The sequence below is a fragment of the Anas platyrhynchos genome, chromosome 13, assembly GCF_047663525.1.
Source record: "Anas platyrhynchos isolate ZD024472 breed Pekin duck chromosome 13, IASCAAS_PekinDuck_T2T, whole genome shotgun sequence".
Classification (NCBI taxonomy): Eukaryota; Metazoa; Chordata; class Aves; order Anseriformes; family Anatidae; genus Anas; species Anas platyrhynchos.
The window spans coordinates 18,853,085-18,864,184 of NC_092599.1; the positions used below are offsets into that span (position 1 = coordinate 18,853,085).

An 11,100-nucleotide genomic window follows, 5' to 3' on the forward strand; every position below is an offset into this window, starting at 1 on the left:
TGTCCTGGCGAAGGGACCAGGCATGCTCCACACAAAATAAAGAGGGGAAGTCACAATTTGTGTGGGGGGCAGTATTCATCTCATGAAGGTGGCCCTGGAAATCTGGCTCTCTACAGACAGTCACAGAGGCTGAAAGCCCAGCAAGGACCAGACTCATGGAGGGCTGTCTCCCAGCTTCCACACTAAGCCCTGCAGGCTATGCCTCAAAGCGATACAACTCTGCCATAAATATCCCAGATTAATTCTGATCCTAGCATCAAATCCACTTAAGAGACTTAAAAGCCTCCAAGTCCTCAGAGCTGTCTGCCCAAAAAGGGCTCTGCAAATGAGTCTTGGGCTGGTGGAGAAGAGAAATGTTATCAAACAAGGCAAGCCATTTGTACAATTTTTAGTAATGTCGTTTGCAAGAGACAAATGGGACAAGATAGCTGAGTTGGCATCTTGTACTAGGAGAACAGACACAAGAAATCCTCGGGTACTGGACATGAGCACACGGGGTAGGATTTGTGTAAATACTTTTTGTATTCCTGTAAATTTCTGTTCCATGCTTTCTGGAAATAGCACTTTCTGCTTATTACAAGAGGAGTGGTTGTTAAATGACAGCGTATGCTCTCCAGGGTGTTTAGGGAGCTATTTGCTTAGCTCTCCTGGAGACATCTATTAAAAAAAAAAAAAAAAAAAAAAAAAAAAAAAAAAAAAAGCCTAAATGGCTAACTCCAGCATCGCTAAAACCCCCTCCGGCTGTCAGCGTTAGCATTTAGGGGAGGCAGAGCTACTTCCCTTCCCACTCCGCCACACCGGGCAGCAGGGACGCGTTTGGGAACAGGAGCTCGCCAAAGGGGCAGGGAACGACCCACGAACCCACGACCATCCAGCCCCCCCCCTTCACCTCGCACATCCCAGGCAAACCCTGGGGCTCGGGGCTCCGCAGGCAGCGACGTTTCCTCCCCCGCCACCCCGAGCGGGGGCACGGAGGCAGCAACGCGGCCGAGGCCAGGAGGCCGCTCCCCGGCCTCCCTCGGCTGCAGCCTCCCCGCGGCGCCCCACGAAGCCACCCGTGGCCGAGCCCCGGCACAGGGGTCCCCGGGGCGCAGCAGACCCAGAGCCGGGCGGCTCTGCCCCCCAGCGCCCCGCCCGGCCCCGGCAGGGGGCGCAGCCGGTGCCGGGGAGCGGGGGCGGCCCGGGGGGGGCCGGCGGCAGGAGGAGAGCCCGATCCGTGCCGGGAGCGCGGCTCCGAGCGGCTGACAAGCAGCCCCTTGTGTTGTACCGGGGCGGCGGAGTGGGCTCGTAATAAGATGCATGCTTTTCCCACTCCGTCCAAGTAAAACTAAGTCCCAAATACTTCCGGCGAGTAGCCGGAGGCCGGGGAAGCGCCGCGGGGTCGCTTCCATCGCTATTCTCCCATCGCCGGTACTTAAGCGCGGCGCGCAATTAATTCAGCGGCTCTCTGCGCGCTGGAAAGCGGAGCCCGGTTAATTCCAGGGGCCAGAGGCCGGCAGCAGCCGTGCCCCGAAAGGGGCGAGCTCCGGGCGGGCTGCGCCGTGCCGAGCTGACCCCGCCGGGTCGCAGCTCTGGGGGCTCCCCCCGGGCAGGGCCGCCCGAGGTGCACGATCGGGGGGAAGCGAGCCCTGGAGGAAGGGCAGAGCTCGTCCCGCTGCTGCTCTGCCCGGGGGGCGGCGTGCCCCGGGGCTGCGGGGAGAAGCCTGCCCGGGGTGCTCCCGGCGCTGCCAGCGCTCAGCCCCCGAGCATCCCCGCTAGAGCCCCAGGGAAGCGCCGGCATCCCGAGGGGCTGGGGGCGTTAGAGGCTGAGGCCGCCCCCTCCGCCGCTCGGCGAGGACCCCCTCCTTCCCGGCGAGCCGCCCGCTGCGGGGAGTTGCGCTGCTTGCTTGTACGCGGGGCGGCTTTAGGAACCCGAAGGCAGGAGGCGAAAGAGGAGGAAAGCCCCGCTACTGAGCGACCCTCCTCGAAAAGGGCAAAGAAACGCGGGCAGCGCTTACTTTTCGTGCTTTGCGTTTTCCTGGATGGCGCTCAGCACCCCCGGGTACGCGGGGGGGACGCCCTGCTGGAGCCTGCATGTGGCCAGGTGCCGGTGATGCTCATCCTGGAGACAGGCGTTTTCGTGGTACAACTTGGCCACTTGCTGCTCCAGCTCGTCTATCCTCCGCTTCTGCTTCTCCAGCAGCTCCTGCTGCGTTTCAATAATCTTGTTCAGCTCCTTCAGGTACTCCGCCGCCTTGCTGGGGTTCTCCGCCGGGCTCTCCATGGCCTCCCCGCACCTCTCACCCTCCGGGAAGCAGGTGGGGGGCGCAGGTGCCAGCCAGCCCGCTCCGCTGGGAACTTAAGCGAGAGGGGAAGAAATAAATAACCCGCCGGAAACCGGCCCCCCTGCCGGCTCTCCTCTTCCCCTCCTAGAGCAGCCGCTGCCCGGGCGAGCGGAGGAGCGGTGCGCGGCGGCTGCCGGCCCCCGCCGCCATTGCTGATGCTCGGCTTCCCGCAGCCGAGCGAGGGCAGGGCCGGCGGGGACTGCGGGCGCCGAGCCGGGGGGAGCCGCCGGTGCCGCTCGGAGCCCCGCCGGGGCTGGCGCACGGGCGCTGTCCCGCCCTGCCGGAGCCGCAGCCGGCTCAGCCCCTCGCCAGGCAGCGCCCGCGCCCCCGCCGGGCTCGCAGCCGGGCATGGGAGCCCGCAGCACGCCGCTCTCCTGCCTCGGCAGCCGGGGCCGCGCTTTAAGTAGCCGGGGCTGCTGCCTCCTCCGGGGGGCCGGTGAGGAGGGGGCTCCGCGGAGCGGCGCATCCCCCCGGCACCCCGCCGCCGGGGCGCGGCGCTCGCCGGGGAGCGCCCCCGGAGAGATGCGGGGGGCAGCCCCCGGGCCGGGGCAGGCCTCGGCACCCCCCCCGTCCTTCTGCCCGGCTCTGCGGGGGCGGCCCCGGCCCCCCCGGGCTCGCCGGAGAGGGCCCGGAGAAGCGCGGTGTGCGGGGAGGGTGGGGAAGCCGGGCTCCGAGACCTGCTGTAGGAGCGAGGGTTTTTCCCTGGCACGTCTGGGGAGCGATTGTTTATTGTTGAAATAGCATCGGGGTGTTGGCTGCCTGGAGATGGGAGCTCTCCAGCAGCATGCCCGGAGTCAGACTCGTGCTAACTGCTGTGTAGCAGAGACCTCTGCCTTGCCAGCAGCAGCCCTGACATTTAAAACCTCCGCTGGTGAGATTCTGCTTCCCGCTACGGCTGCATCGGGCCATGAAAAGTTGCTGAGATTTGGCTCCTCTATGATCCCAGTGTGAATACATGTTGGGAATGCTCATGGAAATGGGGAATAGGAAGGGGAAATGGAGATACTGCAGGAAGAAGATAGGAAGGTGGAGAAATGTTTTTCTCCTCCCTTCCTCTCCTCATCTCTTTAATATTTTTCTTTTTTCCTCTCCACCTTTAAACTTTGCAAGTTGCAATTAGTAACGTTTTCTTACAGTAGTTCCTGCTGCTGTCACAAATGTACTAGCCCTTTCTGGTGGAGTCAGCTCTCAGGGTTTGCCAGGATGCATTGCTTTGGAGTATGGCTGATGCAGCAGGCTGAAGAAGTGGGGGACTAACAGCATCCCTACCAGGGAGGCTTCAGGCTCAGTCCTTGGACTGAGGGGCTTGAAATTTTTGGAATGGATTTCCAAACCAGAGGGCATATGTCACAGGTTCCCACCTATGGCTTACTTATGAATATGGAGAAAAAGGGGCATGAGGGGAGGATAAACCTAGAGGGGAATATTCACCTGGCAAGTTTCATATTCATTCTGATTTTAAGGTAGGAATTAGTTATCCCCAAACTGTTGCTTTTGCTTTGGACATATGTGCAACAAAGGGCTGTTGTCACTATCAAAGTAACTGAAGCATGAAGGACTAATTCCCAGTCCTCCTGGGGATCACAAATTCACAGAGAAGTCTTTATCTGCTCTTTCAAGAAGACAAGCTTCTTTTCCATCAACCTGATCAGAAATTTTCATTAGAATTGTTGAATATATATATATATATTATAAATACTCTGAGATCAAAATATAACCGCTGAAGAACAGTTCGCTCTTTGTGGCATGAAATGGTTATCCCAAAACGGCACTGAGACAACCCGCACAACATTATTTGAGAAAGCCAGAATGCTTGTCAGGTGGTAAATCAATAAAGAGACCAAGAGAGCTTGCTTATATACAAAATAAAATGTGAAAACACTCAAAACTCATTAATGTACAGTAAAAAACATATTAATCATTTCACAGAAAGGACAGCTGAAGTGGAGCAGCAGCAGCAGTTACTACAACTCGTACCTCTTTGAAAGACCTCTTCTTAGATATTGAAGATCTCATTCATGGGACCCATGCAACATTGCTGAAGAGGCATGAGCCTTTTTAAATTATTACTCTCCTCCTTTCTTTTACAGAATAAAAGTGAATGCCTCCATTCCCGAATGGCAAAGTTATGGCTTGTTCAATGGCTTGTTAGTCTTGTTAGACAAGCTAACTGAGGAATAAGAGCTTGTGGAGCGCTGGCTTTTCCTTTTGGATCTTTTTTTTTTTTGGTTCATTTTAGAACATCTTGGTTGATTTTGGAGAGCTCTTTTGAGAGGATATCAGTAGGTTTTTCTCTTCTCAGGAGTTCATTAACAAGTTAATGAATTTCACCTGCCAGTTGCAAGTACCTGAGCTACTTGTGCTTTCTCATAGATAACATGGAAAAAAAAAAAATCAAACCTACTGGAAATGCTCTTAACTCTGTTCTACCTGAAACCAGGAAACCATAGGTTAGACTGAAAAATACAGTCACTTTGCTGGTGTCCTTGTGTTGGGACCTGTTTTTTCCTCAGTCATGTTAATGGTGTGGTTTTGTATGTTGTTGGAGAAACAGAAAGGAGCACTTTGTGTCTGAGGGGATTGTTTCTGTGAGCTTCAAGACACCTGTATGCTTCATCACCCTCCACAAATTAACAAGAGGTAAACTTAGAAAATAAGCATCTTCGTGAAACCAATAATATATTCAATCTCTATCTGTGTGAGACAGATTGTAAAAGCAGATCCAGGTTGTTCAGATTTGCTCAGTTAGAAAATTAAGTGACATCAAGCCTAACCTTTTTTAATACAAAAATTACCAAAATAGCATTCTTATTACTTGCTAACATCTTACCTTAGACCATCCATTTTTGTAAGTTAAGCAGTACATGGTTAAGTCTTGCCAAGGAAAGTGCCAAGGCAGATTTAAATATGAAAGGAAATGTTATTCATCCAGTAACTACAATCCTCTGGCTAATTTATTACTAACAATAAAAAAATATCTGACTCACTTTGGAGCATCCTTAAGGTGGCCTTAATTTTAGACTGTCTCAGATCTAGTTATTTTCTGGTGAATCAATACCCTGCAGAGTACCATTTGTGAATGCAGGAGTTGCAAGGTCTGGTCCAAATCATGGTTCAAAGGGAACCTGGCCTACGTATGTTGTTAGGTGTCCACAGAGAACGGGAATGTTTGCCTGTCCACTTCTCAAAAACCTGGCTCTTGTTGGTACCTGCTACGTGCATAACTTGGATGTTTTGTCAGCTTCAGGTTTATTGTACTGCTCTAAAACTGATCGATATTGTTACTCTTTCAAAAGTGGTTTGGTGTGGCTAAAATGTAATCAGTAAGCACACAAACAGCTGAAGTATTTTTTTCAAATATATTTCCAGGGAAAAGCATCTATTTTCCATATAAAATTAATTAGGTCAGTGTAATATAAAATACAGAGACCCAGAAGTCATGCAGTTATTTACACTCAATCTTAATTCTACCTTTTATCTCAAAAAAAAAAAAAAAAAAAAGTATTGGAAACCACTTACTTCTTTCTCACACTTTTACTCCGTCCCTTTGCTTCCCTCCATGTCTCCTTGGTTTTGCTGCATTGTGTTTAGAGATTGAGGTTATCCCGTTATCAGAATTTATGGTGCTCTTAGTTTATATGTTGGTGCACGCCTCTTTCCCACCATGTGCCCTCTTTCATGTCATCTAGTGACACATGGCATGGATGTTCCTTATTACATAACTGTGTACTCACCATACACCCAGAATTACCTGATCATGTTCTGTGGGCTGATGGTGGGGAATCAGCTGAGTGATGTGAGAAGAATCAACATTTTTTGTAGCCTGTTTGCTGCAAGATTTTGATGCTCCCTGCAGAAGGAAGGTGACAGAAATTACAATGATGACCTGGGCTGTTGTCCCAGTAGGTCATATGCTACCCATGAGACTGATATCTGACTCTGTTTAGCTAATAAAAAAATAAATTAATTAAAAAGTACAAAGTTAAAGACCTGAAGTCATTCCAAAACTATGGTGTTTCTGGCTTGTGTTCTCCCCTCCCCTGGTTACATGTAACCCATTTTTAAAACTGACTTATTTCTTGGCAGTGTATCTGACTTCTTCCAAGCACTAAACTTCCTTATGACTTTTCCTATCACACAGATTTCTTGCAATGGTCTCTTATAAAATCTGATCATACTAGCTTTTAACTTTTCTTTAGAGAAATGGCATGTATTGAGACTCACTTTTATTCAACTCAGCCTGTCTTCTAAAAAAGGAAGAATTGTCAACAGCCATAAGGTCAACCCTGGAGTTTTCTGCCCTTCCTTCTAGCATACAGCTTGCATTACCACGTAGTATTTGTATAACTTCCATGGCACTTGAACTATTAGTCTATGTCTTTATACTGACAAGCTTATAGATTATTTGAAATGTGACAAACTAAGCATGATAAAGTTGCAGATCATATTTTAAAGATATTTTAAGGCATATATAAAAGACATTAGAAAGTTCAATTTTAACTTTGAGTTCCGGTTCTGTGTGTACTAATCATTACTGTTTGTACGAATTGCCTTTTAATTTACTTGTAAGAGAAATGCTAAATTAGCTCTTCTGGGTTATGTAGCTTATTTTGAACTCTGCCTGTGGAGTTTGGTCCAGAGCTAATCCATTTCAGTACCTAAATTTAACCAGGTCTTTAACTCTTTTGAGCCTTTCATGAAAGTATTAAAGTATTTCCGTTGTATTTTTGTTGGTTTTTATGTGTTCTCTTTATACAGCTTGGTTTTGGAAATGATATCAAGGAATGCTAGTCAAAAAATAAATAAAAATTTGTCTCCTGTTATGCAAACTCCTTGGGAAATGATTGTCTTTCTTTCTGTCCTGTCAAATAAAAGAACTGTTAATGTAAGCTATCAAACAACTCTATTAAAAACATGCAGAGTGATTGGGCAAGGAAAATGTTGCTAGTTTGGGAAAAGAGAAAAGAGCAGTGGGTTTTAAAGGAAAGAGTGTGCTATTTAAAGAGATGACTGGGTTTTTCTTGTAGAGTATGATGTGGCAGTGACACCAAATGCAAGGCTCATGGTGTGCTGGGGAACAAGTGTGCTAATACTCCAGGTTGTGGGACAGATACTGTATTCTAGCAAGGTAGGGGTAAGGGAAATAAAATCATGAGGAGTGCTTGCAAATGCAGCACCTAATGTTATCTGTAGAGGAGCTGAAAACTACTTCATAAAGTCTTGGGGAGCAGCAGCCTAAGGACCTTTGGAAATAGTGTAGCAGAGAATCACCGCAAGAAAAAAGCATGTATACGTCTGCCAGATGTCTATGGAAATGTCATTAGCTAATACTGCAGTGTCCACTATGACAATAGATGAATGCTTATCAGTTAAGCCAGAGAGAGATAGGAAGTTACAAATAAAGATTTAGTTCAGATATGTGGTCAGACAAACATGATTTCTAATTGTGCTAGATTTCCTGATGGTATATGGGCTATAAATTTACTTTGAGTTTCTTAAGCTCACTGGTTATAGAGATCACAGTGATGTTCATGACCTGTTACAAGGATAAACAAGATCAAAAGAAGATTGTTTAAAATTGAATTTATGATGGTTCAAATTGAGAATGTACTTAAAAACAGCTTTGGAGTAGTTTCGTGAGTCTTTCTGTGTGAATTAATCTTTCAGAGTGAAACAAGACAATTTCAATCCTGAAAGGATTTTGCTGTGAAAGTACAAAGTAATCTTAAAAAGGGGATGAAATGGAACATATAACTCAAATTTAGCAGTAAATATAATGAAATTTAGAGTGCAGATGTAATAGTTCCTCTAATAATTAAACAAGTTATTTTATAAATGGTGCAGAAAATTAGTTTCTAGGTATTTAAGCCGAGATTTGAGCCAAGTCAGAGTTGGAATCAGGACACCTCTCATCAAAACATAATATTTTAAGTTGAAGAATAAACTGTGATGGAAGGAGAGAAATATATACTACAATATCAAATATCTAGTGCCAAGAACAGATAAGTGCCAGAAGAAAATACTTCACATTAAAGATGAAAAGCACAGGCTTTTTGGCATGGACAAGAAACCTTAAACATCAGATTAGGAAGCTGAATGCTAAAAGAGGAAAGTAAATAAAACTCTCCAAAAATTACAACTTCATGGATTTGCTGAAAGTAGGAATAACAAATGTTAAATTGTGATTATACAACTTCATTGCAACACGATTTTCTTCTAAGAATATAAAACCATAAAATGCTATATATGATGCTGAATATAAACATTTCAATACAATAAGAACCTTTTTCTTGAAGTCTGCTCTGGATAAAAAAAAAATAATAAAAACTTAATAAACAATACTTTCTCATATGGAAGTCCTTTTAAAAACAAAAATCTCTACATTAAGGAATAATTACATACTCTGCCAGAGTTAAATTGGCACACAACTTTCCATTTTAAGATGTTGCATTCCATTTTGATTTCCATTGTAATATTTTCCTGTACTTTAATTTATTGGATTAAATTTTTCTGTGCTTACTATTTCTCAGACTTAATTATCTTGGAGAATTTCTGCAAATACTACTTTTCAGAAGAAGATTATGAGAAAACATGGAATTTAGCTAATATTCAGTTTTTAGCCATCCATGGAAGCAATTAAGGAAAAGTTTAAAGAAACAACTGTGACAAAATATGAAGTACTCAGCAATTTGAATTTCTTTGTTACAGGCATTTCAAAATAGATGCCTAAAGTTGATGAAAACCCTAATGATTTGTATTAATTATTTTTTTCATTTCATGTCTGTGTTTGGCACAACAGTAGGCTGCTCACTAGGATGCTATGGACAGAAACTCACTTAGATAACAGTAACGTTTTTTTATATTAGGAAGGTAATCCTGCCTTCACAGAGAAGTTGAAATAGTAAAATTAAAAAAAAATAATAATAATGGGGCAATGTCCTGACAAATCAGTATCAAATGATATTTTCGATATGTATTCTGTCCATTCTCTGTGAATCCACTGGATAGCTGCAAGTAATTTGAACACACTGTATACCACAACGTGTATATAAGAACAAAACTAATGGATAATTCTTATTTTGGCATTTAATAAATTCTGAATGCTAAAAAATTCACCCTTGTCTGTTCTTTTAAGTATCATGTATCTCCAGTTGTCTATCCTCTACATGCTCACACTTTTTTATTTTCAAATAAAATTTTGAAAATTTTTATTGCTGTAAGTAGTTTAAAACAACTAGTATTTGAAGAAAGATCTACAGATCTGTCAGGAAGCAGGTATGTGATTGAAAAGGAAGCTTATGACAGCTTCCAGGCTTGGAAGAAAAAAACTAAATAACTTGTGAATAACATGTGAATTGTAACAACATAGAAATCATGAAGGCCTAGGTTTATGATCTTTTCATACAGTTCATACCACCTTTTCATATTTAGCTATCTACATCTGACCAATTTTAATAGTGCTGTTTACCACTTGAGCTGTTTTTTTCTAATTCTACAGCATTCTTAGGGTAGCTATGCTATTTGCTGTCCAAACTAACGTACATAAAAAGTATGATGTTTTGCTCTTTAGTGTATATTAGCAGATAGAAATGGGCAATGTTAATGCCACTAATCTCAAGTCAGTCTCAACATTCTCATATAACAGCAAGAAGTTTCCATCTTTCTCTCTGCAAAATTGAGGCTGCGTCATGTGTGCAAGATGCTCTGAGGAGTATCTTGGGGTTACAGGTGTTTTTCCCCTAATGGAATGGTGCAAGGCAAAGATCCCAAAGAATGCCTTTATGTTTTCACAACAAAACGCTTTGTGGAGAACTGGCTCCATTCCTAGAAGTGAGGTATCAGCAGCAGTGGAGCCCTCTGCTCAAGGCAGAGCCTGGCAGTCTGTGCTGCTAACTAGCTCAGGTACAGCACCGTGTTGGCAGCTTACAACTTGGGATCAAGCTAAGTCCTGGCTGGTTCACAGATCTCTGCATAGTCCTGCATAGTGAGACATATCATGAGCTTCAATGACAAAAATTAGCTGTGTAAACACTAGAGGAAAAAAAAAAAAGTCTATTTGTCTATTTAAAATCTAAAATATAGCGAATATAGGGTAGCTTTTCAACATTAAATATTAATGGAGGCAAGAGAAGTGTCAAATTTCCAGAAGTGTGGCGGTATTTTACTTACTTTGACTACAGTGTTTATTCACAGTGTACCTTACCTTTCTCCCTACCCCAAATGGAAAGGTGACCTAGAGATTGGTGAAGAAACAGGTAAAAAGACAGTATATGTATGTGAAGAGAAGGAGAAATAACTTTTCATTTCATAAACAAGGAGTAAAAATCACATCCCAGCTGACAACAGCTGAGAAACTGAAGTTCTTTCATTTTATTTGCAGCACTACTTTAAAATAGATTTGCAAATTCAGACTGGAAATTCTTGTTTCCCCCCAAAAATAAATAATAATACATCACAACATGGACAAGTCATTTTCAATTGCTTTTTACCCAAATATACAGTGCTAAACCTCAAGATGTCTTAGGTAAAGATTCAAAATCAGGAAATGAAAAGCTGAACAACAAAATGCTAAGGTCACACAGGATCAATCTTTTCTTATCCCTTCTCTTTCATACTGTTGCAGAGTATATAGGAGTCGGGTGAATGTGTTGATGCTGGACTGTATCATTAGTAACAGTCTATTATTTACAATTTCAGCCTAGAAGCCTCGGAAAGTATTTTATCACTTGATCTTCAAACCAGTGTTTGTAACTCGTCGGCCTCTCTCCGTTTTATG

At 44.6% G+C, this 11,100-nt stretch overlaps 1 protein-coding gene across 10 annotated transcripts in view; it reads right to left on the reverse strand.

The window, feature by feature from the left end:
- The window catches only part of IQSEC1 (IQ motif and Sec7 domain ArfGEF 1), a 342,853-nt gene extending 340,372 nt beyond the window's left edge, over positions 1–2,481 (reverse strand). For 3 of the 10 annotated variants that reach the window (XM_038186153.2, XM_038186152.2, XM_038186145.2), the window contains exon 1: positions 1,998–2,467. In XM_038186153.2, the coding sequence (XP_038042081.1) occupies positions 1,998–2,263 (266 nt within the window). In that variant the 5' untranslated portion in view covers positions 2,264–2,467. Of the gene's footprint in view, positions 1–1,997 lie in introns of all 10 variants that reach the window. The other 7 variants (XM_038186150.2, XM_038186148.2, XM_038186147.2 and 4 more) reach the window with 6 other exon arrangements.
- Positions 2,482–11,100: the final 8,619 nt, after the last annotated feature.